Below are 27,886 nucleotides of genomic sequence, written 5' to 3'. Positions count from 1 at the left end.
TTGTACCTAGCTTTATTTTTGTGCGACAGCCAAAATAAATAAAATACTAACTGAACTACACTTTCTTCAAATGATCTGCTTCAAGCATCAGAAGGGTTTTCTCATTCACTAAAACAAAAATTTTTTTAGAATTTGTGTAAATATAAATTGTTTATAAACTGAATGAATGAGTCCATTTAAAATAAAGTCCATTTGTTGAATTTATTACCTTTTACTTTATAAAATATATATAATATAATATATTAAAAACCACAATAAATGGATTAAAATAGCCAAAAGAGGCGTGAAAAAACACGCAGCTCATAAATTAGCTTGAGATTGTCAGACTACTTGTGTAAGCTTATCCATCTTGTTCTTCTGTCGATTATTGTCGTGTTTGCGATTTCTTCTTTCGCCCTAAAAAAAAGCAAGTCAACAGCGAGTTCAACATACTCAAGAACTGGTGAAGAGGGAATAGAAAACTTTCCACATATCAACAAGAAGCTTAGAAGTGTATGCAATAGGTTGAAAATCGAGTGTTAGTAATAGGAAGATCAATTGACTGGCATGCATACGTACATACATATGTATTTAGTAAATATTTGTAGTTGCTATAAGCAAGTCAATTCCAAAATTGACCTTTGCTCCTGCAATTTATATCAATTTGTTTGGTCATCGTGTGACGGAATTTTGCCCCCGATATGTCGCTAGAAGCTTAGGAGATATGCATTGTACATTTGTATGTACGAAAAAAAATTATGAAATTCGGCTGAATTGATTCATTCTCTTCGATTCACGAATTAGCAGTCTAGCACGCGATTGCGTAAAATTAGCTTATCATTTGTGGTTCGAGTATTCACATGTAGTATATTCCGTATGTAAGTATGTTTAATGGCCATGAACATTTCAATTTCTACTAGTGAAAACAGCATTCAACAGTGAAGCAGCAACAACAATTTAATATTCAGCAAATGTTGCCAAAAATGTTACTTAGTAATAGTTTGTATACACATATGTAAGTACATGCACATCAAATATATATTATTAATATAGTTTAGTTCTCTTAAGTAATTGTAAATATAATGTATATAATTTATAATGACAGGCTGATCAATTCTTATTCTTGTATATAATGCTTGTATAATGATTTAAAATGCCACCATCATTAATTTAACATGAATTCTACATGAACTTAAGTATCAGATTCATTTAACAAGAAAACGATGAAGATTGCGGCTGTCAATCCCTAACGTTATTATTGTCTACACTCCTGAGTTAAATGAAGATTGTGCTAATATTCAATAAGGAACGTTACATCTATGTGTATGGAGGTATATAGCCATAGCATATAAGGTAGGAGGCACATCAGCACATACATCATCTATTCGTGTATATAACAGTTAAATATGCTATTTATTATTGTTTCTATGCATTTGCAAAATGGAAGACTTTTATGGTCGCCTTTAGTCGTTGATAAGTTACTCGCAGGTATACAAATAGGTCACGTTGTTATCCACTTATTAGGTACTGCTTACTCAGACGACAACCTCATGCTCGCCAGACTGTGACAGACGCCCGGTAACAGCACGTGCCGTCTCATTAACCCCTACTCTTGATACTTAATTTCAATTCAAATGAATGAATTTTACTTATTATAAGGGAGCAGCTGACGGTGATAACTTCGTCAGCGACTCCTCGTGATACACATCTGTTGGATCAAATTGCTTTTGATGCTGGCGTCGCCAGCGATTTGCCAGTATCGGCGCAAACAGATCGTAATCAAGATGCTTTTGTTGTTTATCCACATAGATTTGCGAGTTGTCCGCGTAGTTGAAATACGCCAATATAATGCTGCCAAAGTATCCAATCAATGTTGTCACCAAGAATCCCAACACACAGTACCACAGATATGACAATCGATACAACCAAAAGTAGTGCGGTTCATCAACGCTGGTGGCGTGCAGCGCCGCTTGGGCCACCTCGACTATCTTGGTCACATTATTCTGAACACAGCCTGTGGTACTAAAAGGCAACGGCTCTGGCATCGGCTTAGGACCGCCAAAACCAATCCAGAAAGAGAAGCCGAGACCTAGGAGAAATCCCAGCAAAACGCCACGTTGATTGGTGCGCACAGTGCAAACGCCCAGCGTAAAGATGGCAAGTAATGGACCGCCGACAACTCCAAAAATTGTTAGTGACGCTTGCAAAACGCCACCCATGGACCCAGCGCCAAAGGCCAACGCAATGCACATCAATCCAAAGATAGCCGCAATGATTTTTGTGGGCAATGTGGACTTTGACTCAATCAGCGGTCGCTTAAAGATGACTCTGTACAGTGGCTTCAAGTAATCCTCCAGCGTGACAGCTGAGAGCGAAGTAACCGCCGAGGATATCGTTGACAAGCTGGCCGAAAAAATACCCGAAACAAAGAGGCCACACAATCCAGGATATTGACCTTGAAAATTAATAGTATGTTAGTTCCGTTTATAACTATATTTCAATATTTCAAATGTGCAATTCTTACTTATTGTATCGACAGCAAAAAGTGGCATTAACTGATCCCGAGTTTTGATGCGTCCTTCGAGCACAGGATCGCAGTCGCGATAGTAATAAAATATTGCCAAGCCGCTGAAGATGGTGCTGAAGCTTAGTAATCCCAGAATCGGCAGATTCCACCACAGCGCCGACTGGGAACTCTTCAAGTTGTGAACGCTTAGTAGTCGTTGCACTTGTGTTTGATTGACTCCATATAGCGACAAGTAGGTGACCATGCCGCCAATTATCAGTGTCCACCAAGTGTGACGAACTGTTGGATCCGTCGAAAACTCGAAGAACTCCAGACGTCCACGCTCTTGAGCAACCTCCCAAATGGGAGCCAATCCTCCAGCCTTAATTGCAGACACAGCAATTACCGCAAATATAGCAGCGTACATCAGAAACGACTGAAAGACATCTGTGATCAACACCGCCTTGAGGCCACCCACCGTCGAATAAAACGAACACACTAATCCGAGGACCAGTATAGCGGTTCCCTTAGGTATACCCGTGACAGCCTCCAGTGCCAATGCGGGAGCATAAAGAGCAATGCCCATGTATAAAATCATTTGCAGCGTAAAAGCTAGCGAGGCAGCCAGACGCGTTGCATGACCAAATCGCCGTTCAAGGTACTCATAGACACTAGTTGTGCGCATATTATAGAATACCGGTAGAAATATGTAGGCTGCAATTGGAGTGCTGAGCACATAGGATATATTGATGACGCCGAAGAGTGTGCCAAACTGATATGACTCATTTGAGACGCCCATCAGTGTGATGGCGGACATGAAGCTGGCCATCAGGCTAAAGGATACCGGAAATGTGGTCATGCTTTGGTTAGCCATCAGATACTCCTGCGTTGTCTTTTGCTTGCCGCCCGTGTAGCGATAGTAGAGACCAATCAGAGCCGAAATGATTAAAATGCTCGCCAGCACCAGAACGTCCCACACACCAAGAGAACCAACAAGAGGCATTTTTGATTCTTGATTTGATTCTTATGATTGCAGCAGTAACAGATAATTGATTTTTCCACGAATGAAAGTAAATGCACGTTTTGTTATTGTAGCTTTATGACCTTTTTAGATGTCAATGCTTTTTACAATTATGCGCAAACTTCAGCTACACACGCATGTACAAACGTATTTATATACAAGCACCAAACGAAATAAACACGCGATTACAACATTCCAAAGATCGCGAACCGCCGAAAACACAACCGTAAAGCTTAGCGGTTAAATAACAACTGATGAGAATAACAAATGGCGTTGCCACATGGTCGTATCGCTAGGTGTCCATGTTCTTATAGAAATGATACGCAGCTCACAATATGTGTTAATAAAATAATTTTCACAGCCAAAAATACTTGTAAAAATAGCTTGCGGTCATTACGAAATGATTACTAAATAATTATGCATACGAAATCCAAATATACAAACGTATCTTGATTTATCAAGAATTGCGTTTCGGGAAAGTTTGTCCTATTCACGTAATTTTTATTTTCTTTTTTAAATGCTTTTAGGGTTTACAAAAAACAAAACAGTCTATTTTAAATGATTGTTAAAGTTTTGGTAAAATGTATGTACATACATATCTCAAAAATAGGAAATCTTACACCATTACCATTTTCTTCTAAATACTTGGTGTTGATTTAATCCACTATTACATGTAAATATTTTGTAGTGTTTTCTAAACACTTAAAACAAAATATACACGCACTATCCAATGTTTTTTTTATACCCGCTACCCATAGGGTAGAAGGGTATTGTAACTTTGTGCCGGCAGGATGAACATACATATGTAACAGGTTGAAGGAGGCATATATAACCTACCCTATAAAATATATATATTCCAGCCATGTCCGTCTGTCTCTCTGTCCGTATTAAACACTGGATCTCAGAGACTATTAGAGATAGAGCTATAATTTTTATTCGACAGCATTTGTTATGTTTTCACGCAGATCAAGTTTGTTTCAAATTTTTGCCACGCCCCATTCCGCCTCCGCAAATCAATAAAATCGAATACCAAACGTAATTTTAAAGCTAGAGCTGCAAATTTTGGTGTATACAATAATAACAATATTAATTATGATTCTTGAAAATCAGATAAAAATTGTAGAAGTTATTAAAGAAATACTTTAGGCTGACAATCTGGTATATTATGCCGTGTATGGTACATTTTGAATGTCAACTATATTGATATACCAAATATAGCATTTGGTATATTTTTAGTATTTTTCGGTATAATTTGAAAATAATACCGCAATATTTTGCTTCTATATGCTTCACTAAATTGAATATTCCATATAACATATGAATACTTTTTAATAATTGTGTATATTTCTACACAATATGATCATTTTAATGTTTCTTATTTATACACAGTTTGTCAGTAACAATAATACGAATATAGCAGAAATTATTTAAAACTAGGTTTTCTCTTGGAGATTACAATTAGTTTGATGACGACGTTTGTCGCGACGCTGACACATTACACTGCAGTAAGAGGCCATGAAGCAACAGTCGAATTGAGCTTCCTCTAGGCATAGTTGACACCATCGCTTGCGCTTCACCGCGTTTAATTCTTCTCTCTTAATATCCACTTCAGCCTTTTTCTGTGATAGTTGCGCATTTAAATGTAATACTTCCCGCATTAATTCATTGTAATCTTCGAGTGAAACTTGCACCTCCGGTGCCAGTGAAATTTGCACCTCCGGTGCCAGTGAAACTTGCACCTCCGGTGCCAGTGAAACCTGCACCTTCGATGCCAGTGAAACCTGCACCTCCGGTGCCAGTGAAGGGATCACACTGCTTGCAATTTGGAATGTCGAATCCTGAAGATTTTCTGGTCCTTGGGCTTTTCTGCAACGACGCCTCGGCAGAACTCTTTGGGGCAAACTTGGAGTAGTTTCTGCTGTCGATCTTCGTGTGTTGAATTTAGGTGTAGCTAATCGAGCACGTTTCGCGGAACGGGAACATGGCTCCATGTAATGAGGAAGTGCCGAGTTAATAATATTTTCAGCTTCGCGAGGATCGGCATGAAAACTAAACGAATAAATGGGATGGTGCAATAACATTTTATGGCATATCAGTTCACGCATTGCATTGTTATATTGTCGAGATGACTTTATCTTAAGTTTCGAAGTATCTGTGTCTATTGGTAGGATATCACGGGCCGGAACTAGTGCGCGCGAATGGGAGCCACCAAAAAAACGTACATCGTAAGTGTTGTTTTTCTTGTTCATCACGCGAATAACCTGTATACAAAAAAAAAAAAAAAAAACATTTCCAATTAAGTGCTTCAATTGATACTATTAAATCAATACATTTAAAACAAGGACTGGATTTCAAACCATCGCTTTTCAAAAAGTAAAAGTAAGAGTAAGCTCACCTTAGCAGGCCAGTGGGGATAACCACTCTGCTTAGCGTAAACCAACTCGTGACGCTGAGTGCAGGGTTTGGCAAACCAAAAGTCAGATCGATTTGATTCAATAGAATGGCGAAAGCAGTCGGAGCAACGACTTATTTCACGCAGATCATGGGTAATATCACGTAGAAGCCACTTGGTGGAATTGTACTCCTCACACTTGGTGCCAAAAAAGATGCCAATATTATGCTGCAAGTCGAGTAAATCGACAAGAATTTCGAATAAGTGCTTGAATTTCTTTGTTTCGATGTTTCGGCTAATATCCGAGATGCTGAGTAAATCGTTAACGAAGAGTACGTTCTTAACAAGGGTCGCATCACGATCGCTCCAGTTATTCACCATATATTTGCGCACATCATTCTCTACCCAAGTGTGATGCATCTGCCATAAATAATTCAAAAGGTAGTTGAGTTCCTCGTTGGACATGTGCGGCGGATTTAGGAATTCGGACAGTTTTAGTAGGCGACACGGAGTGCACAACAGTAGCTCATTGTTGCCCTCATTGTGCGGGGTCTCTTCACTTTTCACATATGTGCTGTAATTTTTTGTTTTACGCGGCAGCTGCTCACTAACGAAGCACACATCATCCGAGCTGTCGGATTCGTGTTTCAAGGGATTTTGTGATATAATATTAATGTTGCTATTACAATCGAGTTCATACGAGGCATGTTCCTGCAATCTTTGTGCTTCCAATGTATCACTTACGCTTCGAGATGCCTCCTGGTCGCTGGACTCTTCCATATCGGATTCATTGAGAGGAAATCGATATTGCTGATACCGATCGGAAGGCACCGAGTAATTGGGGCGTAGGGGATTCTTACGTTGGCACTCAACGTGAAAGGATCGAACACACATGATACATTTCTGTACGAGTCCAGAGGTGGGCAAATGACATTCAAAACAATATGGATCTTTCTTGGCTCTTTGTTTGCTTAGCTTTTGCGTAAAACTGAGTAAGCTTCGTTTGACACTCGCTGGAGTAGATTTGGCATTTGGTGTAGACACTAAAACGCCCTCTTTGATAGCAACATCTAAAGTTTCAATTGCCTCGTCTGTATAAACAAAAAAATGATTAATATTCAATTGTAACCTGGGAATTTAGCATTAAAAGGTTTTGGTTACCTTCGGACATAATTGAAAGTAAACAGCGCTCCAGGATTTTGTGTGATGTGCTTGTGCCATTTGTCAGTTTATTCATCCAACATAGAACCGAACCGGGTGTCAGGCCGATAACCATTTTTGAGCACCTGTCAAGCGAGAGCTTTTTGTTTTCTTTGTTTGGACTTAAGCTAACAGACTAAAATGTATTATTTACTAAACTTGTTTAGCAATGTTTCTGTGAAATAGTTTGACAAGCAAAATTGCATAAGGTTGCCAGAAAGCCACGAATCAGCTGATCAGACAATATACGGCTGCCATGTTCGAATGGTAACACTTCAAACAGCCGTTAAAAGGCCGTTTTGTAAATAAATTTGATAGTAATTTAAAATGTGTTGGTTGGTTCAAATTTGGTATACATTATTCATATCTTTTTATTAACAAGATGTAGACTTACTTTTTGCAAATGTGAGTATAATAAAACTTTTTAATTGAGAATGTGACTAATTTAAAAGTCTGGCCACACTGTCAAAAAATACAAAAAGATTTGTGAGTATGAGTGTTGTGTGAGTGAGATTAACAACAGCAGCTACGCAACACATTGGCATCGGCAATCTCGTTATTGTTGAACCCGATGCGCTCTCCATACGCGGATCTAAAAATATATAAATACAGAAAGTCGTTCATTAATCTAATTAAGCAATTGTATGTAGTGCAAGCATTTTACCTACACATTTCAACCTTTTCGTTTAACTGGATGCAGTGACAATTCCCACGGAGAATCGCAAGTAAGTATTAAGTGAATTAAACTCAAGTTCATTAGCAAATCTGACGCATCCAGTTGTTAAACCAGTGTTATTCATTTATAATTAGTACACACGAAAATGACAACATCTGTCATTGCCGATCTGTGCATTTTTTTGCTGACTTGGAATGTTGGCACGCATTCACCCAAAAACCTGGAACTTATATCTCTATTGTCTCTAAATGGAACAACCAACTGTCCAGACAACAAACTACCAGACATCTATGTGATTGGCATGCAAGAAGTGAGCACCAGTCAGGTCCTTAACGTTTTCAAGGATGATCCATGGGTGTTGAAACTGGCGGATGCCCTAACTCCACATGATTACGTTAAAGTAAAATCGGAACAACTGCAGGGCATACTGATTACGATGTTTGCTCAGCACAAACATCTTCCGCATATGAAAGACATTGAATCGGAAGAGACACGTACTGGCCTCGGTGGACTATGGGGCAACAAGGGAGCAGTTAGCATACGATTGAGTCTTTATGGCACTGGCACCGTGTTCGTCTGCTCCCATTTGGCAGCTCATGATGACAAGCTGAAGGAGCGCATCGAGGATTATCACCAGATAGTCGACAATCACAAATACCACTTGGCTGGCTATCGACATATTTTTGATCATGACTTTGTCTTCTGGATGGGAGATCTCAACTTCCGTTTATCTGGCGAAACATCCGGTTGGGATATACGGAACACCGTGGAATTGCGGGAATATGATGAGTTGCTGAAGCTGGATCAATTGACGCTACTTCGTCAAACGGGCAATGCGTTCAGTTTGTTGGAGGAGATGGTACCTAATTTTGCGCCCACTTTTAAGTTTAAAGAGGGCACTAATGAATACGACCTGAAACGACGCCCAGCTTGGTGTGACCGAATTCTTCATCGCGTGCAAGTCAATAGTTATCCGTCTATTACGCTGAGTGCCAATCAGTTGTCTTATCAATCGAACATGGACTACACGCTCTCCGACCACAAGCCCGTATCAGCCACTTTTAATTACAAAATCGAAGCCAACAATGGCACGTTCACCGATGAGGAGCTGCACGAGATGACCCATGGCGGGGCGAGCACAATTCCCAGTGTTAGTGTGCATGGTTTTGTGGCTCTAATGGTTTTTCATGGTTTTTTTATTTGCTTTTTTCGCTTCTTTTAGTTATATAATGCCGAACTAGAAGGCTTCCAGTGATAATTGCAATCATGCGCATTTCAAGAAATTCATATCAAGATACATATATCGTGCAATACGTATTCGTCTGTCGCAAAAGAAATATTTTCATGATCCTGTGACCTTATCAAAATCAACTAAGGAATCTCAATATATCGTCAACTAGTTACCCACTCAATGTACATATATACTATGTACAAAGAAAATTTCGAAACAGTTCAATTAAATAACTACATAATATACAATTTTACACTATATACTCGATTAGTAAATTGGTAAGATTCTTTTCTCACTAAAATACTCTTATGCAAAACTTGTATCACAAAATATGTTAATTTTTCAAGTCTTTATACTAAAGCAATATCTACATATGTTTTAATGCAATTTGACTAAGTAGATTTTTTGTGTATAGTAGTTGTTAAATAGAGATTACTTAAAAATTTTATTCAATAATGATTAGGTAATTATTGCACTTTTTAAAAGCCAAACAAAGACGTCTCTTGTAATAGAAATAATTGTTAAAGTGATATTGTTGATTTAATAAAGCGAATGTCTATTTTTTATGCATTTTAACTAATTGTTTTCTGGGTCTCTTCCGGAATTAATTGTAAAGCACACTGACATAAGAGAAATTCCATTTATTTAAAATTAAAATTAATACAACTGGGATTATTGTACATCGCTATCAGTTACGCCTGAAATAAGATCCCCTAGCTTATAATTAGTGATGAGCGCGTGATATAAAATATATAGTTCGCGAATATCCCGAAAACAACAAAATATGCATACTACAGAACAATTTTATTTGGGTAAGGCAAATCAAGTCAATAATTATTGATAGTAGTTATTAGTAATAAAAGAAGTTGATCATTTGATCTAGAAACCGAACCAGATCTAAATTTTTCTGCAATATAATTTTATTTCCGTTCGCATAACATTTATAGTGACGATTAAAATATAAAAGAAAACGAAACTCAGTGGATATCTAATAATTTGGTTTCATACACTTTTGCGGTTTGTTCTCCAGACCATTAAAAAATTAACGTACTTAATATTTTATTATAAGCACAATCGTTTTTAGTTATTTTGTTTATATTAATTTCAGTTCCATTGCAAAAAATATTCTAATTTGATTCTAATGAACAGCTGATTTTGCTATTTCAATTTTACATTCAACAAATTTAGGTCTTTTATTTGTCGTATCTATACGCGCTCCTTATCGGTTATCTATATCAACAGGTGTTCTTTTGAGTAGCTTTTAACGATGTGTTGTCCAAAATATAAGGTTATTTCACGACTGAATATAACAGCAGACAAAGGCAATTTCTCATAACAGTCTGATAAAAACAGGTTGATTTTTGGTGATTTTTTTACCTTCATATAGTAAGAGCTGGTGTCATTCGGGCAACAGATAGTTAGCTGCTAGTAGCCACTTGTGATTGAAATTTTAGTGCTTTACAGGTGCTCGCACCAGCTGTAGGGGGTTTTTCTTCTTTCATGTCGCTGATTATTATTATATTAGATAGTTAGTTAGTTAGCCTCTATCAAGCATTGGCTAACAGATAGATGGAGAGGAGTACGATTTCATTTTACACAGCAAATACAAAACATGGTTATGGCTTATACTCGTTTAGTACATTTTTGCAATTAGTTGCATAGTAATTATTATAACAATTTAATTTTTGAGTTTAGTGTTTTTTACCGGCATCGGCAGATAACAACATCAGAAAAAGTCCCCGACGGTAAATTGATGAACAAGTAAATAAATCATTTTGTAATAATATTGCTCTAAAGATAATGAAATATTAACACAAGCAACTGTATCGCGGAGGGCTCGTTAATGTGTCTGTCTCTCACCGTTTTGAGGAATCAATGCAATTGGATTGTATAATTGTGCAAATCATAAAACTCGCAAGCCCTCGACAATGTTTACAAAACAGAAATCTAACGATTGCATTGAACGTTCAAATCGGTGCTTTACCCAAAACGAGTAAATACGCTCAGTGTTTACATTAAAACTTTAATTTTCGAGGGTCCCGTTAAACACAAAATTTGTTAACTAAATAATCACGTAATAGAGAATAATGCTATAGAGTAGACGATTTAGCGAGCGAATTTATCAAAACAGAACTACTAAGACAGCTAAATTTGGAAGGGCTCGACTGTATGATACCTGATGCAAATACACATTTAAACTATAATATTATTAAAGTCATGTCTTCTTCAGCTTCAGAGTAAATTATACGATCGTAATGAAATTTGTAATATGTATTCATATATCATATTATTCATTTTTATAATGTAAATTTTATGACTTAAGGCAGACATCTCGTTTTATTTTAATTTTTAATGTAAAGGTTTATCATAAAGCTTGTACACGCCGAGTATCTCTGGTCTTCTGAGGATTATCGGGTATAAAATCTGAAATGAAATTCTGTGTGCTAAGTGTATATCAGATGTGTAAATATTTTTGTTTATAAACAAACTGGTTTGTTCGAGTAGGAAATGATTGTGAACTGCTTCTGAAAATATCACGCTTGGCAACTAATGAATGATAGATAGTACTCTTACCTTTTCTGGAATGTCAACACTGAATAATTCTGAACTCTTATGTAGATGTTCAATATACATACATATGCATACATATGGACATTAAAATGTCAACTACAAGTAGTTGAATCGCAATGTTAAAATTTATGACTGATATGTGAAATCTACAAGTCAATATCAACAGGTACTTAGCATTGATAACAAAACTTAAAAAAAATTACCCTCTGAAATTCCCCAACATTGATAACATTAATAAAATGTCTTTAAAAAAAATAAACCATTTGGATATTCATATTTACATCGAATTGTGACTGTATTCAAGCGAAATACTCATCTGCCTAGTACACTCATTCAATGAACGAACAGCTGATGACATTATTCATTGCCAAAATACAATCGAGTATGGCCAGCTTATCAGTGGTCTCCCCATAGATAAACATAAGTTACGAGTCGACTGGAGCGGGAGAGAATTAGGATTGTCGTCTGCTGTCTCTATTGGGCTATCGCGTTCCGCCTCCAAGCATAAAGTAAAAAGCCCCTACGCATCGGTCGTAGCACTCCGCTGATATAAAAGCCGAACATTTGTAGCCGATGTTGTTCATAGCGCTGACAGCGGTCGGTCAGAGAACAACGTATTGCTCAATACACAAAGCAATTAAAACAAACGGAAAAAAGTACCGCGCAGTCGGGAGTCCCCTACACAGTGGAGAAAGACGTCATTGGTTTGAATTTGGCAAACGGCGTAACAACAACAAACAAATGGATACACACACATACTAAACCATCAGCACACAATTATATGAAGCAACAACCAGTAACATCTGTAGTATATCAACTAAAAAAAAAAACAACACATACGAAGAAGTGATCAAAACGGAATACGAGTTTGGCGATCGGTGATTTTTTTCGTCTGCGATTAGCATTGGAAAGAAACAGTAATTCACACTCACGCTTACACACCAACAAAATACAAACATAAACATACGCACAATGGGCGTGAGAGTTATTGAGGCGGATTCGGCTAGTGATTCGTATGATGACGATGAATGTCCGACATGCAAAGCGGAGAACAAAACCAAAACAAGCCATCCCAAGCGAGCAACAACGGAAGCCAGCAGCACGCTCTACGCTAGTAGGGATTTAGTGGGCAACTGCAAGGAGTATCGCATCGAGTATAATTGCCGGGATTTACGCATTATTGGCAATGGCAATCGGGTGCGCATCGTTAACAATTCCGGCAACCTGCAGATCATTGGTAACACAACCAGACTGAAGATACAGCATAACAGTGGACACATCAAGTACACTGGCAATGATGGACGTATCTATTTGGGCAGCGATTCTCAGCAACAGAACGTAGACTACATCGGCTGCAATGGACTGCTCAAGGTTGTTAAGTCCCTGGAATTGAACAGCAACAAGTCCAGCAAGCGAGCCCGGGGACAGAAAGCTCCTCAAGCTGATACAGCCCAGTCTAACAACTGCCATAAGATGGGCGTTGAAATTGATAACAACGTCACTATTGTAAATGGAGTGTCGGGCAGTATTGTGATCAAGAATGCAATTAATGTGAGCATATAAACGCTCGCCGTGTATCTCAAACCCAAAGTCTTAGCTTAATAACTTGCCCCTTGGATTACGCATGGTTCCTATTGATATATAGTCTTTAGCATTAGCTACATATATACTTTTTGACTGCTCAACATTCTACAATGTCATCAGGCACTGCAAAGTATTATATGCCACTTAATGAGTGAGCAAATGTTCACAAAATTATCATCGTATAAGTAGTTAATATATTAAATGAGTATTTATAGTATTTATATAGTAACAAAAATCCACAGTAAACAAATGTAAATTGTACATTGAAAGCAAATCATTCCATGAATGACCTATGCAATCCATTATTAAATACAAATATGTACTACTTTTAAACATACGTATATTGATTTCTCATTCTCGTTCGTGCGACCTTAAGCTTAGAAAATCCCCACTGTGGTTTACAAAATATAAAAGAAAACCACCGTTACCTTTAACTTTGTATACGAATCTAAGATACTCTGTGCTCAAATAACGGAGGAGTATTATTATAGGCTTGGCTATCAAAGTGATAGTTTTGGGAGATAATACCGTCAAAAAAGTGAATGAAGTCAAAAAAGAGAGTTTATTACATATTTGCTTTTATTTCTGCGATCGTTGTCTTACAAGTATGTTTTTTTGATTTTCAGATTGTTATACCCTTATGACCTATGAGTTGGGGGTATCTAAAGTGATTTACCAAATAGACTACATACCAACGACTGGTATCAGAATGCACAAATGACCCGACAGTATTGTGTATTCTTTTAAGTTTCCTAGAAGAGAAGTATTACTCATACTCACTTCTGACTTGACCCCGTTTTGTTGTAATTAAAAAAAAGTACCCTTTTTGAAGATTGTGTAGATTTGGCGCTTGCTGATTGGGTTCGCTTTTACTAAATGCGCCCTTGTACTTTTTGTTGAAGTGTCAAAAACCGTTCGAGTGTCGCATAATAATATTCGGGGGTTTTATTTCCAAGTGCAAGCACATAAAACAAGTAAACCAACAACAAAAGATGATATAATGTTTAACGTTTCAGCGTTAAAATCAATTGACTGATAAGACTAATTTTCTATATCTTTTCGCAAATGTCTTTAAATAATTTATGAGGACAGCGTACGGGAAGAGCTTCCTAATCCGATAAGTTTTTTATTACATAGCTATCACATTTCTGACGCAGCAAATTAACCATTTATTTACAGTTTTAAGCAAAATAACATTAATTGCGGACGTTACAAAAAACGGAAAAATATTCGGTGTTAGTATACTTTGGATAGTATTCAAATGAATTAATTATATAGTATATCTGACAACAATATTCGAGGATATAAAAGTTAATTAAGACGAATTCTATATTTTCACTATACTTCAATTCCTATGAGAATTGCTATATGTATTTCTGGCCTAGGTCACTTTTAGCCATATTAGGACCAATTGGCTTTTCCCATACAAAGGTTGAGCTCAGAGAAACTGGGTATAGTGAATTGAGATAAACAACAAAAAAATTGGTGCCCATTCCTTGAAATCGTTTTGAAGTTTTTTTTCGCCCACCCTTAGTTTCAAAATTATAAAAACATTTTTTTTCAAAAATTCAAAAAAATTTGTTTTCAAATTTTTTTTTACGGAAATCGTTTTAAAATCGTTGCCCATCTTTTAGTTTTTTGAAAAAAATTTTTACTTTCGAATTTTTGAATTTTTAAAAATGTTGACATTTTTCGGCACGAATATTCAAAATCGCTCTACAACGGTAGCCTCAAGTTTTTTCAAATCTGCCCATATCTCAAAATTTCAAAATTTTGAAAAATATGAAGGTTTTATTTTTTTTTTGATTGCCCATGCAAATTCATGGTTTGATTATGTTTACAGTCTCAAAATTTTGCCAAGTTTTAAAATTTTACAAATTTTGTTGACTTTTTCTGACAGCCCATTCACTATTTTCGTAAAAGTATTCAAAAATATGGTCTGAAACTTTTCGACAATATTTTGCAAATTATTTCTGCAAATGAGTGGTATAAAATACGGCAACTCTAATTAATTTGCATACAGAACAGCAGATCGATGCTCAAATCAAATCAACAGTTTATTAAGTAGCAGGGTGACCGTGCTCGTATTTTGCAATTTGTTCGATGCCAATGACAAATAAAATAGTATTGTGAAAAAAGTACTTATAAGTTTTATATTTACACTGCAGTGGTAAACCAAGTCATGGTCAAACAGCTTTGCCGCATTTTTTCGGAACGACTACTAGTTCAGTTCAGCAAATACGTATTTTGCGGTATATTTTGAAGGATTTTGTTTGGATAAGTGGTAAAGCGTGATAAGCAAAGTGGCGTATTCTAAATTGAACTTTGTGGTCACGCTGGACACAACGCTATTGAAGAAATACAAACATTTTGCGACACTTAAAAAACAAAATAATGTTCGGGGCTGCTCAATCCACTACGAATCGTATGAACGACTTCGAGGTGGCCTCGCCTCCAGATGACTCCGTATCAGCGCTAGAGTTCAGCCCAAGCACTCTACAAGTACAGAAGAATTTCCTCATTGCCGGCGCCTGGGACAACAGCGTGCGTTGTTGGGAGGTCGAGCAAAATGGACAAACAGTGCCAAAATCGATGAAAACTATGGGCGGCCCCGTGCTTGATGTATGTTGGTCGGACGATGGCACTAAGGTGTTCATGGCCTCCTGCGACAAACAAGTAAAACTATGGGATCTTGCCGCCGACCAAGTAATGCAAGTTGCCGCTCATGATGGGCCGGTGAAGACTTGCCACATGGTTAAGGGACCAAACTACACGTGTCTCATGACTGGTTCCTGGGACAAAACACTAAAGGTAATGTGACTCATCTAAGCTATTTTAAAATATTTTGTAATTGCCGCCTTTTTTTTCTTAATTAGTTTTGGGATACGCGGTCACCAAATCCAATGATGGCCATTAATCTTCCCGAGCGATGCTATTGTGCCGATGTCGACTACCCAATGGCCGTAGTAGGCACCGCTGGACGTGGTTTAATTATATATTCGCTAGAGAACAGCCCTACAGAGTACAAGCGACAGGAGAGTCCACTTAAATATCAGCATCGCACAATTTCCATATTTAAGGATAAGAAGAAAACGCCCACAGGGTATGCACTGGGCAGCATAGAGGGACGTGTGGCCATACAGTATGTGAATCCTGTCAATCCCAAGGATAATTTTACGTTCAAATGCCATCGCTCGACGGGCACATCGGGCTTCCAAGATATTTATGCCGTCAACGACATTGCATTCCATCCAGTGCACGGCACTCTGGTGACAGTCGGATCGGATGGCACATTCAGTTTCTGGGATAAGGATGCGCGCACAAAGCTCAAGTCCAGCGAGGCTATGGATCAATCGATCACAAAGTGTGGATTCAATGCAAATGGCCAAATATTCGCGTATGCTGTGGGCTACGATTGGTCCAAGGGCCATGAGTATTTCAATCCGGCAAAGAAGCCACAGATCTTCCTGCGATCGTGCTACGACGAACTGAAGCCACGGGTCAACTGATCAGAATTGTGTTTTAGTTTAAGTCTGAACATGTGTTGCGAGTAATATCAATTCGTAATTCGTATCGTATCATTAAATATTAAAGCGCATTCACTTTTGCATTTTTATTTAACTAAACAAGCACTCAAGTTGCAAACTCTCTCACACTAATGGTGTTTGCCATCACCGTGTCCATCACCATGGCCATGTCCTCCTTGTCCTTTGCCAATGCCTAAAGCGTACTCAGCACCAATGGTGACCAGAAATGCACAGAAGCCGACGCCGAGACCGCGGAACATGAATGTCTTTAGCCGGGAAGCGTGTGTGCCGAACGCCTTCTTCTCATAGCGCCATGCTTCATTTCTGTGATAAATAATTGTGTGAGTTTGGGAATTTTAGATCATCGGATCATCCACACTTACCTCAGCCATGGATCGCTGAGTCCCTGGCGGGCAAGTGACTCTTTCACCTCCAACAGCTGGGGCACGTTCTCCACCTTGTAGATGGAAGGATGCGGTACCTTGTAGGGTTCTCCGTGATGACCACCCATTATTTACGAAGTTCTGAAATGAATTATTTTCTCACGTTTAGCACTGCGAAATGTTTATATGTATATCCAATGTTAACCTAGCCTCAACATTACATAAGTTAGTTTATGTTTTGTAGGTACAATGCACTGCCGAGACGAATGGTATTCAATTGCAAATACTAAACAATGGACCCGAATTTCAAATTGTTGTGTACATTGCTACAAAATAATAATAAAATAGGAAAGATTTCATAAAATTGTTTAAATACCTGACACTTTGTTGTCAATTTAACAGAAATGTAAACGGGCTGTTAACTAAACATTCAGTGATGCCATTAGGCTTACACAGAAATTCACTAAAAAAAAACGTCACAATTTTTCCAGATATATTCAGTGTCAGGCGTTGCCAGCTTGTCAGCAAATTGTCGATAATTTATTTTGCTTTACTTAATGACTGCATACTACTAATGATTTAATTAAAAAAAAACGTTCATGACTTTCAAAATTATTTGAATAATGTTCTTTGAAATATTTTTAACTGTAATGGCTATTGTGTATGTATATTAAATCTGGTATTATTTTAAATGAAATCGTAATATTTGAAACTTATTCACTGGTAATAAAATACTGACTGTTACAAAATTAAAATTAATCCCAAACTTATTCCCTAAAAAAAACGAAATTTATTTTATTTTTCACATATTTATTGATAGCTTACATTTGTTGGTTTTGCAATCCGTAGAACATTTGTAATTATTAAACGTGCTTAAGAGAAAATATACTTTATTCTTTGTGTTTTTTTTTTTTTCTTTTTTCTTATTTTCATTTGTTGTTTTTTCATTTAATTTTCTAGTTATACAATAAGTAATAGTAATATACATACATATACGTTATTAGGATTTATCTTAATAGCGTTTTCTTGCTCTTCTCACTTCAGTTTTAAATTTTGTGTGATTAGAATTAGAAAGGAAACAAGTTAAAGCAAAGAAAAGGATATAACAAAATACTGTTCTTATGCTTTGTCATTTGCATTGTGTAATGTAATTTGTAATAGCTAGGTATAAAAACGCATGACTTGCATGCCCATTAATTATTTAAAATACAATACATTCATATAGTTGCTTTTCATACATATTTCTCACGCACATCATCAGTATCATCATTTTGTTTAGTCAACAAAATGGATTTCCTTATTGATTACTTTTTTTTCTCAATGTCCGTTCACCGATAATCAGTGCTTGGAAATGCAGAAGCATGAACAATTTATCAATAAGCATTATATTATATCAATTAAGAAATATTTAAACTTGAAACTACATATGGAAGAAACTTGTTTAAACAAATATTACATTGTTTTTGTTTTTTGCCTTTGATAAAAAAATCACATTAAAATGCTTTTAAATCAATTGAATCATTGTCAGCTCTGTATATTCTACCTTGCACTTATCGTTAGATGTTTTGAAATGTTTTCGTTATACGTACATAATATATTTTTTAATGTACTTGTTTTGTTTTTATGTGGTTGTTAATCTGGATAATGGTTAAATATTTTTATATTTTCTTTTTTTTTTGTTTTTTTTTTTTTGTTTTGCTGAATCACATTTCGAATTTCTAAAGATTAGTTTCATAATTTAACACATGTTGCTGCAACAATTTAGGTATTTTCAAATCAAATTGTACTTTCAACTCTCTCTGCTTTTTCAGCGCCCCATTCATGTAATCTGTGAGTGGGCTAAATTTGTATGCGTTAGGTAGGATGTTTGCTCCTTGTCTAGACGGATTCTTCGGCCAATATCTCATTGAGCAGACGATTGAGGCTGTCCAGACCGGTGAGAAAGCCGCCATCTGGTCCATGATGCACGGGTGCGGCGGCTGGAGTGGGTAGCATGCTGCCGTTGCGTGGCACAAAAGCAGTGTGCGCAAAATCTATGAGACGCACATCTACAAAACAGGCCGAATCGTCTGTGGGCGGTGCAGACATGTCCAACGACTTGGATCCGTGCAGTAAAGCAGTATTGCGAGCAGCTGCACTTGCCGCTGACGTTTTGGGCTCAGATGTGTTGTTGTTGTCACTCTCGGCACTGGCACGTCGTTCTAGAGAATCGAGCAGGATGCCAGTGAGCATCGAATTGGAAATGTTTTCACAACTGCGTTGCACTGCGGCTGTTGCTCGTGTTTTTGAGGGCGAAGAAACGGCTGAAACGGGTGTGGATGTTATCGTTGATTTCTTAGCCTCTCTAGAGTCATCGTGGGCTGCGTAGTGTTCGTCGTCATCTTTGCAACGCAGTCGCTTCACAGCTCCCTTTACGGACACCAACGATGAGGCGCTGGATGAGGCAGGTGACACAATTGACTTGATGGTGGCACTGTTTGAGACACTCGAATTGCCGGCTGTGTGGGGCGGAGAGGTGGCATCTACGCTACCGGATGCTGCATCAAAGGATTGCTGTGACTTGAAACGCTTGAACATGGCTTCTGTTGGGCCAATAATGCTGCTCTCGTAGTCTGAGCTGCCGTCATCGGAGCTGTTGTTGCAGGTCTGGCGGCCACTGGCGCAAGCTTTGATCTGCTCGGAGAGACCGGAGAAGTCGTCACTGCTGTTGCTGCTGTAGTTCATCCACGAGTCACCGGAATGTGGCGATGAGGTTGTCACGCTGGGCAGCGCTGGCTCTGGATCCAGGAATACTGTCTCTTCGGAAATTGGAATGAATGCAGGTGTTGCGTTGTTGCCACTATTCTTGCCACCGCCAACAGTTGTTTGCTTGTTTGGCAGCACACCGCAGCTACGCGGTGGTGGCATGACGGACAAATGCGAATGCTGAGACTTATTTGACTCCTCGTCTTCCTCCTCTTCGTCTTCCTCCTCGTCAGTTGTGGTGGTGGAGCTAGTGGCTGTCTGCTTGACACCACGTGCCGCCGCCTCCGCAAAGCCACGTTTATGCAGATGACGACGAGTTGCTAAATTCAAGCGTGAGTTTGAGTCATTGGATGCATCGGCATCGTAGTTGCAGCCATCGGCACCGGTGCTGCTGTTAGTTGCCGAAGCATTGCCACTGTCAACGGCGGTCACCAGTTGCAAATCCTCATCGGTGTCGTGAGGCTCCAGTTCATCACCCGCCTCGTGTCCCGCGTCATCGTCCTCAATATCATCTTCATCTATGCTGTTCTCTGGATGATAGTCAAACACTGCTGTTGGCTGCACTGTGGCTGATTTCGGGGCTTCCAGCCAATCATCCAAGTCCATAGACGGTGGATGAGCCATTGGATTCTCTTCATGGCCCTCATATACGATGAGTAAGGAGCTATATAAATGAAGCAAAAGTTTAATAAAAACTTGAAAAAAGTATTCTTTATTATGTGCTTACCACGAGTAGAATCTGTAACTGGATTGTTTCTCAATGACGCGACGGAGCTGCAACAATCGTTGTAAGATTTTGCGTATAACACGAATGCGCAGACGATAGCCATTGTAGAAAAAGTCATGCAGGGCGGTTTTGAATCCACACTCGTTGAGCTCCCGTCCCCAATACTTGTCTCGCTTGGCATACTGTTCCAGATCTGCTTGATAGGTCTGCATGCCGCATAGTCGAACGCCCAGAGAGCCGGACGTGCTCGCAGCGCACTTGGCCATTTGCTTCGAACGTTTCTCGGCGGAGGCATCGTCGCCATGCTGCCGGGTGCCCATCTTCAGGTCCAGAATGCAGGGATTGCGAAACTGAGACGTGATATTCTCGAGCATCAGGAAGTCTGTGAAAGTGAAACCAAATGTGAAATATTAGTCAACTATTCGCAGATTGTAAAGTAAGCTTAGCTAGGCAAAGTAGTCATATAGTGTGTTTTTGCTGTCCAGGATACCGAGAGCCAGGGCACAGATACTAACATTGCTTATTGGAGTTGTCAAGTTGCGAAATGCTCTTGATAACATCGGCCGCATTTCCGTTCTTATGCACCTTCATTCTGCAAATAATCCAGGCGAGATGTGTGGTATTAATATGGAATCAAGCGGACATTTACAAGGCTGCGAACCCCATTTAGATGGCACAAATGAGTGTGACCTAAAACAAAATAAGCTGGAATTCTCTGTTTTGTTTTTTTTTTTTTTTTGTGGTTGGTTTCTTGTTTTCGTTTTGTTTCATTTGATTGCACAACATGTTTTGTTCCATTGAAACGAAGGAAGCAGTTGCGTTTGGCAAACACCTGGCGATGAGTAGGCATTTAAACGAATTGACTAAGGAGTATTCAATACTATTGGTTGCTGGTCTCAAATGCAACGGTCACAACCAGTTTTCAATGGAACAAATCATGTTGCACTCTTCCAATGGGAATTGCAATTGGAATTGTCAAAAAATACTCATACTATATTATATTGTAATTTGCATACCCAAATACCCGTTATCTTTGAGAGAGGAGCGAGTGCGTGTTTGTTTTTTGTATGCATTGCACAATCTAAAACAAAAATAAAATTCATTTCCATTTGCTTCGCAGAATACTCCAGTCATATTATGTGGTATATAATAGTAGTATTTAAGATATGTACATATTATATTAAGTATTTACACACACACACACACACACACACACACACACACACCTACGCATGCGTTATCAAAGGTATGTATGTGGTGCATATATCTTTATAATTTGACAACAAATAATGTGCATGTAGGAAACTCAGATCTTCGGAATGATGTTACATACCTGAGAACATCATCACGCTTGCGCTTCGAGGCGCTCATCTTGCGCACGGGCACCGCGGCAGCCTCGTCCCGGAAACTGGGGGAGTAGCGTTTGTCCAGCTTAATGCCGCCCATGGAGGTCGCTTGCATAACGCCTGAAAATAGATTGGGACCGGCGGGCGATAAGTCATACGGTTCTCGAACTCAGTGTTTTTCATTATTATTATAATTTGATGTATTTATGTAGTTAAGTATCGTTTATACGACACAACAATCTTGTGGTTCACATTCAATGCTTATGCTGTGGACCTCGAGATCGATGGGTTCGGTTCTCCGACTTAAACACAAATGGTTAAGACATTAATAAGCTTATGATTAACAGACACAATATGTGAATGAATGAATTCGCAACACAGACAAACAGTTCTATGAATAAAGTACCCCAGATGATAATCGGACACCCTAGAAATAGCCATGCATTGGACACGGAATTCGGAAGAGCAATGAGCGTAGGGAAAGAGTATGGAATACATAGAGATCGACTTATGATTATTATACCTAAGCTAGTAATTGAGAGCATCGTGTAAAATTGGGAAATAAGTGCAAGATTACATTAAATATCTGAATAATAATTTCGTCTTTGATGTCGCCTAAAGCTATCTTAAAACCTAAAAAATATACTTATAAGGAACAGAATAGCTTAGATCTATTAGGGAAATTAAGTAACGTAATTGTATTCGTAGTTTTGTAATTAATGTATAATGTAAAGTATTGAGATTGATCAAAGTATAAAATAGTAGTATGTATATAGTATATAGTTAAATATATATATAAATATATAGTATAGTATAGTAGTATAGTATGTGTTTATTCATACAAACCCGTTGAGGCCATTGCCATTTTGGCTTGCTTGCATTTCTAATCGGCTTTCGTACTGTGAGAGTCTCGGAGACTTTCAGTTCCAAAGACAGACAGAGCAGAGCAGAGCTGAGAAGAGCAGAGCGGATCAGATCCGATCCGATACGATTAGATCGGCAAGGCCTAGGGAGACGACGACGATGACACATGACTAGACAACAACAACGTATTGAAGAAGGGGGCAGCACGATGTGCGTTCTGAACAAACACATAAAATAAACACGATTTTTGGTTTGTTTCTTGATTTTCATTTTCATTTGTTTTTGTTTTTGTTATTTGTTTGTCAAGAGATTGGGATAAAAAAATTGCATTGATTTTTACGCTTTCTCATTCTCAACTCTCATTTCGTTGGGTTGGTTGCGTTGCATTTCGTTTCGATTCGTTTCGTTTCGGTTTGGGGGCTGCTCTCCGAATTGGTTCAGCGGCAGATCACGAGCGGGTCTGTCAGTCGGCACTTCGAACCTTTGGATAATACGAGCATAGAGCGTAGATATGTAGTGGCAACGGGCACGCCCCCAGATCCAGGCCATAGACATACGAGTATAGTATTGCCTGCTGTCTAGGGACGTGCTTTGTTTCACAGTTCTTTTTCATTAACTAACCAAAAAGATTGTATAACTTTTACATTCGCCGGTTCTGGCGATCAAAAATTTTACAATCTCCAACGGTGAATCATTGTCAAAGGATTGCTTTGGATTAAGAATAAGTCTTTTTGGCTGGAGAAGAGGTTTTTTTGTTTTTGTTTTGGATTTGTTATGTTTTTTGCGACTTACCCATTGTTGTCACTTCGCTACTAACTAAAAGTTCTTATGATAAAATGATTCTGTGTGTGCGGGTTGATCTTTTGGCCAGGCGCTTGGACTACTTCCAGGCGTCGAGTCAGACAATAATTGGGCATGGCAGCTAAAATATTTTTATTTTGCTTTTTGTATTACAAATATTTAAAGCTATTATTTACCTAAAGATTACGATATGGTTCAGTCTTATTTCAGTTTTGTTTAATTTCATTTCTTTTCTTTTCTTTTCTTATTTATTTATTTTTTTGTTCTCTTCTTTTTTATGCTCTGTTTTTATTTGTTTTCATTCAATTTCAATTTTAAAACTTACAGTATACGATATCACATATATAAATATAATACTTAAAATAAAAATGAGATATTGAAATGCATTTTATTTTTCGATATTGCATTAACTAAGGACGATACAAAGGAGCTCATAAATTTTGATTTATTTTTTGTTTCGTTTTTCATTTTTTTTCTTTTTTTTTTATTTCATTTGGTAGTTTGGACAAATGTGAAAAGTTAGTACAAAATAAAAGTTGAATAAATACAGCATCAGCGATGTCACAACTCAAGACAAATGGAAATGCAAAGCGCGTTCTGAAAGATATTCTCATAACATTTTTTCTTTTTTGTTTTTTTGGTTTTAATTTTTTTATTGGTTTATTTTCTCGAGTTTTATTTGAGAGATATGATAGAACAAGCGGTTAATTTGAAACGAAATATCTTATGAAGCGCTTCGATAGAATCGAGAATCTTGTTGAGTGATTAACAAAGGAATATAGTCGGTATCTTACCTTTGTACTTGGGCACAAACTTCTGTATGTCCTGCGGAATGTTCTGATAAAAGTCCAATTCGCGCAAATTCAGCGGTTTTATCACCGTCGACTGGTTGAGCAGCAACAGGCGTGTGTGTCCTCCGACCTGTAAACAAAATAAAAAGCTTAGTCAAAGCCAAGTCAAGTCAAGACAAGTGTTTGTCCGGTCGTGTGGCCATACCCTTAACCATAACCGACACCTACAATATCTTATCAAATCTACGTCACGCCACTTTTGCTTGCTGATTACAGACGTTAATCTTTACGAGCTTTGGCTTGTCACCACTATATTAAACCTAATGAGGGAGCCTAATTACGAGCAGCTGTATTGGATATCAACCTATCCAACCAGGCGCCTGACAGGTCTAAGTAAACACTCTCGAAGTTGGAAGCTCCAAGAACTTTGAGCTCTTTCATAAAAGCAGTTTAGATTTCCCCGCTTGATGAACTTACGTAAACAAATATGGAATATTCATAGCTCAAATTTGTTGTTTCGAATAAATTTGACTGGATTCTAAGCAAGCACACACAGTTTAAATTTCAGTTCAAAATAATGAACACATACACATATATGGATCAGATCGATAATATTTATTAACAAAATGGAGAAAATGGAAATGATTTAAATGGGTTTCTCATTGCAATGAACTCCATTCGCAGTAAATTAAAACATGGATTTGGAAAGAAGAGAGCAACAACATCAAGACAAACAGCAACCACATCCCGGCAAGCGGCAGTGAAACCATCAATTGCGGCTACTGTAGTCGACGATCTGAGAACTTCAAAACGCCGTACCAAAAGGAAGACTGAAAGGGAGGCGAAGACGTCACCCGAAATTGTCTCTCTAACAGCAAGTGATATGGAAAGGCTCAGGGCAAAGTCACAGTATGTTCGTGGGAAAAAGAAGTCATACAAGTCATCAAAGCTTTGCACAACCGACTCTTTCGAAGAAGTGATGTCGGTCAGAAATTCCCTTTTTGGTCCTTCTCGAATATGCGACTCGTTACACGAAGGAAGTTTAATGCTACAGACCAAGCTGCACATTCATGTTGATCGACTTTTTCAATTACTTTTTTCAAATTCCGATTTCTTTGCGGATTTTCAAGCCAAGCGTCAAACAACAGAACTACAATTGGGTCAGTGGTCCAACAGCAAAAATGGCGAGAAGGCAAGGATCGTGAGCATGACGGTTGCGTTAAATGTCACTGTTGGTCCAAAAGTATCCAAAGTTACCGAGCAGCAGAAAATGCGGCAATGCAGCACTCCTGGTGAGCTCTATTCGATAGACATAGTTTGCACGCAGGAGGGAATTCCCTATGCAGACGTATTTAATGTGATATTGCACTATTGCCTCGTTGGTCATTTAAAAAACCATACCGAACTGATGGTCTATGCCAATGTGAATTTTATCAAATCCACTTGGGCTGTGATTAGAACGTTTATTATGAAACATTCATTCGAGGGACTCGCAGTTTACTTTGGCGATCTGCACAAGGAACTGCTAAACGAAATTTCTAACTCAAAGGGTTGACGTCTTGAGCCCATTTAATCAAATACCGTGTCCGTTGTAAAGAGAGTAAATGAGGTATTAGATACAGTAATAGGACCTCTAATCTGCGTATTTTTTTTAGAAATATAATCCGAATAGCATAATAAACAGTACATCTCCTTTAATAAATATGTTTTATTATGTAGTTTTTTATTCTTGCTACCCATTCTTGAAAATTGGGTGAGATGAGGTTAATGAAAATGAATTAACTGTTAGGTCTTCGTAGCTTTGAGTGAATTAAGCAGTATATCGATATACGAAATATAGTTTTTGGTACATTTTAGTATTTTCTGGTATAATAGTACTGTATTTTTTAACTATAATACCGCACTGTTTTGTTTTCATTCAAAATGGGCAGCGGGTATCTCTCAGACGATTGTACAGACTCGACTATAGCTTTCTAATTTGTTATATTTGTCCGAGTTTAACTTTCTGCTAGCTTGGAATATGTAAATCAGTTTCTTTACGGGACTCACCTGGTTGGAAAGTGGATGAAGTGCAACCTCATCTTCGTTGTCCTGGAGATCCTTGCTAAGCTGTGTAGGTTGCTGCGACGGCTTCGCTTTCCCGCAACTATCGGCAACTGATTGTGAGCCATTCGATTCGGAGCATTGTCGCAGCCAAGATGAATGCGCCTTAAGTGCAGCACCAGCTGGAGGATGAGAATCAACCTGCTGTTGCTGTTGCTGTTGATGATGTGACTTGGTGGGCGTTGAGCAACTGCTGTTGTTGTTGCCGCTGTTGCTCACCGATAGTTGCTGAAGATTGGCGGTTACCAAACTGCTGCTGCTGCTGCTGGTGATGCTGCTACTGCTCCTCGGGCTGACGACATGATGCTGGGGCGATGGGATGGGTGACGCTTGCTGGAGGAAGCTTGAACCGCTGGCGAATTGCAGATTTAATCTGCTTGAGATTTGTGTAACCAATTGCTGTTGCTGCTGCTGCTGTTGTTGTTGCTGCTGCTGCTGTTGTTGCTGTTGATGTAAATCACGTCCATGGATGCGTTGGTGCTGCTGTATATTTGGAACATGCTGCTGATATGACGACAAGTCAGAATCTCCCATGCCCCAATCCCCCAAGAAATATACCATTCCCTGCCGCACGAAACAGTTTAACGATTTGTTTGTTGGCTTTGTTGTTGTTGTTGTTGTTGTGTTTTGATTTGTTTTCCCGTTTCAGAAAAATGGGAAATCCGTTGCTGTTGTATCTGAAACGAAACGAAACGAGAATTGCATTACAATTGGGTTAAGCATGTGAAAATCCCCGAGTGTTAATAGATCGATCAAGCACCGGCCCCGTCTGGTAAACCGGTTGCGAGTTTTCTCAATGCACGCACCTCGAATTGACATTGCACGCGATTCAGTGATCTCAGAGCTCAGAGATCTCATTCGATGCACTTGTGCATTCCGTTCGTAAGTCAAAGCGAGGTTCAATGTCATTTCCTCGTGAAAACACGGTTCCGCTTCTGATTGTTAGTGAAGTCAGATTATGACTGGGAACATATTGAAGTATATATGCATGTAACTCCAACTACAGCTAACTAAACAAATGTTGAACTCAATACGAATGCTTTGTGTGCACAGCTGACAGCTGCTTTGTCTAATATACGAGTGACGAGTGAGTAAAAGGTATTGATGCAAGTTAAAGCTTCGATCGCACTTACTACGAGACAACCCACTCGGGCAACAGACAATCTGCAGCACAATCAAAACGATCTCTGAACCATGGAACGAGTACAATAAATGTTAGAGGCGTTTAATGAAGCGTATTCTTAATTGAATTCCATTGTGAGTATTGTGATTGCTCTCGGGTTCGTGATCAGTCAGCCGTGGGCCACGTGTCTGGGAATTGAGAGTGCGGTCATTGATATTGATAGCTGCACTTGTGCCGCAGGTTAGGCAGTTATCAATTGCTCAAATGTTAATTAAGTTATCGTTTGACAAATTGCCGTTGACTTGTGAAAATCGCA

The 27,886-nt window shown here is 38.5% G+C and overlaps 7 protein-coding genes across 14 annotated transcripts; 3 read left to right on the top strand and 4 right to left on the bottom strand.

Annotated features, from left to right (window-relative positions):
* Positions 1–683: 683 nt before the first annotated feature.
* Positions 684–3,745, bottom strand: LOC117569897 (putative sodium-dependent multivitamin transporter). Its single transcript, XM_034251238.2, has 2 exons — positions 2,504–3,745; positions 684–2,434 (listed from the first exon to the last, which is right to left on the bottom strand). The coding sequence occupies exons 1-2, from the start codon at positions 3,486–3,488 to the stop codon at positions 1,632–1,634; spliced, it is 1,788 nt and encodes a 595-aa protein (XP_034107129.1). The 5' UTR covers positions 3,489–3,745; the 3' UTR covers positions 684–1,631.
* A 1,083-nt stretch (positions 3,746–4,828) lies between these two features.
* LOC117568697 (zinc finger MYND domain-containing protein 11) lies at positions 4,829–7,475 on the bottom strand. 4 transcript variants are annotated; one of them, XM_034249508.2, is made up of 4 exons: positions 7,060–7,475; positions 5,902–6,989; positions 5,246–5,767; positions 4,829–5,197 (listed from the first exon to the last, which is right to left on the bottom strand). In XM_034249508.2, exons 1-4 carry the CDS (start codon positions 7,172–7,174, stop codon positions 4,940–4,942), a joined length of 1,983 nt encoding a protein of 660 aa, XP_034105399.1. In that variant the 5' UTR covers positions 7,175–7,475; the 3' UTR covers positions 4,829–4,939. The 4 variants fall into 4 exon arrangements, with proteins under 4 accessions (XP_034105399.1, XP_051859960.1, XP_034105400.1 ...); XM_052004000.1 differs by having other exon boundaries at positions 4,829–5,221; positions 5,294–5,767; XM_034249509.2 differs by having other exon boundaries at positions 4,829–5,767; positions 5,902–6,318; positions 6,643–6,989.
* A 134-nt stretch (positions 7,476–7,609) lies between these two features.
* On the top strand, positions 7,610–9,249 carry LOC117568698 (phosphatidylinositol 4,5-bisphosphate 5-phosphatase A). 3 transcript variants are annotated; one of them, XM_034249512.2, is made up of 3 exons: positions 7,612–7,823; positions 7,909–8,924; positions 8,997–9,249. In XM_034249512.2, exons 2-3 carry the CDS (start codon positions 7,920–7,922, stop codon positions 9,027–9,029), a joined length of 1,038 nt encoding a protein of 345 aa, XP_034105403.1. In that variant the 5' UTR covers positions 7,612–7,823; positions 7,909–7,919; the 3' UTR covers positions 9,030–9,249. The 3 variants fall into 3 exon arrangements, with proteins under 3 accessions (XP_034105402.1, XP_034105403.1, XP_034105401.1); XM_034249511.2 differs by having other exon boundaries at positions 7,610–7,823; positions 7,889–9,249; XM_034249510.2 differs by having other exon boundaries at positions 7,909–9,249.
* Positions 9,250–12,133: 2,884 nt separating this feature from the next.
* LOC117570796 (uncharacterized) lies at positions 12,134–13,571 on the top strand. The gene has a single exon (XM_034252651.2). The coding sequence runs from the start codon at positions 12,549–12,551 to the stop codon at positions 13,137–13,139; it is 591 nt and encodes a 196-aa protein (XP_034108542.1). The 5' UTR covers positions 12,134–12,548; the 3' UTR covers positions 13,140–13,571.
* A 1,865-nt stretch (positions 13,572–15,436) lies between these two features.
* Positions 15,437–16,669, top strand: LOC117570288 (protein Rae1). The gene is made up of 2 exons (XM_034251808.2): positions 15,437–15,971; positions 16,037–16,669. The coding sequence occupies exons 1-2, from the start codon at positions 15,555–15,557 to the stop codon at positions 16,667–16,669; spliced, it is 1,050 nt and encodes a 349-aa protein (XP_034107699.1). The 5' UTR covers positions 15,437–15,554.
* Positions 16,670–16,736: 67 nt separating this feature from the next.
* Positions 16,737–17,541, bottom strand: LOC117570289 (NADH dehydrogenase [ubiquinone] 1 beta subcomplex subunit 3). The gene is made up of 3 exons (XM_034251810.2): positions 17,447–17,541; positions 17,071–17,211; positions 16,737–17,011 (listed from the first exon to the last, which is right to left on the bottom strand). The coding sequence occupies exons 2-3, from the start codon at positions 17,196–17,198 to the stop codon at positions 16,816–16,818; spliced, it is 324 nt and encodes a 107-aa protein (XP_034107701.1). The 5' UTR covers positions 17,199–17,211; positions 17,447–17,541; the 3' UTR covers positions 16,737–16,815.
* Positions 17,542–18,725: 1,184 nt separating this feature from the next.
* On the bottom strand, positions 18,726–27,036 carry LOC117568077 (nucleolar and coiled-body phosphoprotein 1). Of its 3 annotated transcripts, XM_034248448.2 has the most exons (6): positions 26,394–27,036; positions 24,348–24,474; positions 21,876–22,008; positions 21,058–21,134; positions 20,543–20,924; positions 18,726–20,479 (listed from the first exon to the last, which is right to left on the bottom strand). In XM_034248448.2, the coding sequence occupies exons 1-6, from the start codon at positions 27,006–27,008 to the stop codon at positions 18,949–18,951; spliced, it is 2,865 nt and encodes a 954-aa protein (XP_034104339.1). In that variant the 5' UTR covers positions 27,009–27,036; the 3' UTR covers positions 18,726–18,948. The 3 variants fall into 3 exon arrangements, with proteins under 3 accessions (XP_034104339.1, XP_034104341.1, XP_034104342.1); XM_034248450.2 differs by lacking the exons at positions 24,348–24,474; positions 26,394–27,036 and adding an exon at positions 22,735–23,502; XM_034248451.2 differs by lacking the exons at positions 21,876–22,008; positions 24,348–24,474; positions 26,394–27,036 and adding an exon at positions 21,559–21,583.
* Between the last annotated feature and the right edge of the window lie 850 nt (positions 27,037–27,886).

Source organism: Drosophila albomicans, chromosome 3 (assembly GCF_009650485.2).
Source record: "Drosophila albomicans strain 15112-1751.03 chromosome 3, ASM965048v2, whole genome shotgun sequence".
NCBI lineage: Eukaryota > Metazoa > Arthropoda > Insecta > Diptera > Drosophilidae > Drosophila > Drosophila albomicans.
Note: the sequence above shows the minus strand (reverse complement) of the source record. Positions and strands in the feature narration are given on the sequence as shown.

Bases quoted from the DNA above. Each gene is read 5' to 3' on its own strand.
- LOC117569897 (XM_034251238.2), bottom strand. From the start codon at position 3,488: ATGCCTCTTGTTGGTTCTCTTGGTGTGTGGGACGTTCTGGTGCTGGCG. The intron at 2,435-2,503 runs GTAAGAATTGCA...TTAATTTTCAAG, and splicing joins TTTTGCTGTCGATACAATAA to GTCAATATCCTGGATTGTGT.
- LOC117568697 (XM_034249507.2), bottom strand. From the start codon at position 7,174: ATGGTTATCGGCCTGACACCCGGTTCGGTTCTATGTTGGATGAATAAA. The intron at 6,990-7,059 runs GTAACCAAAACC...TTGTTTATACAG, and splicing joins ACTTTCAATTATGTCCGAAG to ACGAGGCAATTGAAACTTTA. The intron at 5,768-5,901 runs GTGAGCTTACTC...TTTTGTATACAG, and splicing joins ATCCCCACTGGCCTGCTAAG to GTTATTCGCGTGATGAACAA.
- LOC117568698 (XM_034249511.2), top strand. From the start codon at position 7,920: ATGACAACATCTGTCATTGCCGATCTGTGCATTTTTTTGCTGACTTGG.
- LOC117570796 (XM_034252651.2), top strand. From the start codon at position 12,549: ATGGGCGTGAGAGTTATTGAGGCGGATTCGGCTAGTGATTCGTATGAT.
- LOC117570288 (XM_034251808.2), top strand. From the start codon at position 15,555: ATGTTCGGGGCTGCTCAATCCACTACGAATCGTATGAACGACTTCGAG. The intron at 15,972-16,036 runs GTAATGTGACTC...TTTCTTAATTAG, and splicing joins CCTGGGACAAAACACTAAAG to TTTTGGGATACGCGGTCACC.
- LOC117570289 (XM_034251810.2), bottom strand. From the start codon at position 17,198: ATGGGTGGTCATCACGGAGAACCCTACAAGGTACCGCATCCTTCCATC. The intron at 17,012-17,070 runs GTAAGTGTGGAT...TATTTATCACAG, and splicing joins CTCAGCGATCCATGGCTGAG to AAATGAAGCATGGCGCTATG.
- LOC117568077 (XM_034248448.2), bottom strand. From the start codon at position 27,008: ATGGTATATTTCTTGGGGGATTGGGGCATGGGAGATTCTGACTTGTCG. The intron at 22,009-24,347 runs GTAAGATACCGA...ATCTATTTTCAG, and splicing joins GTTTGTGCCCAAGTACAAAG to GCGTTATGCAAGCGACCTCC. The intron at 20,480-20,542 runs GTAAGCACATAA...TCATTTATATAG, and splicing joins AGTTACAGATTCTACTCGTG to CTCCTTACTCATCGTATATG.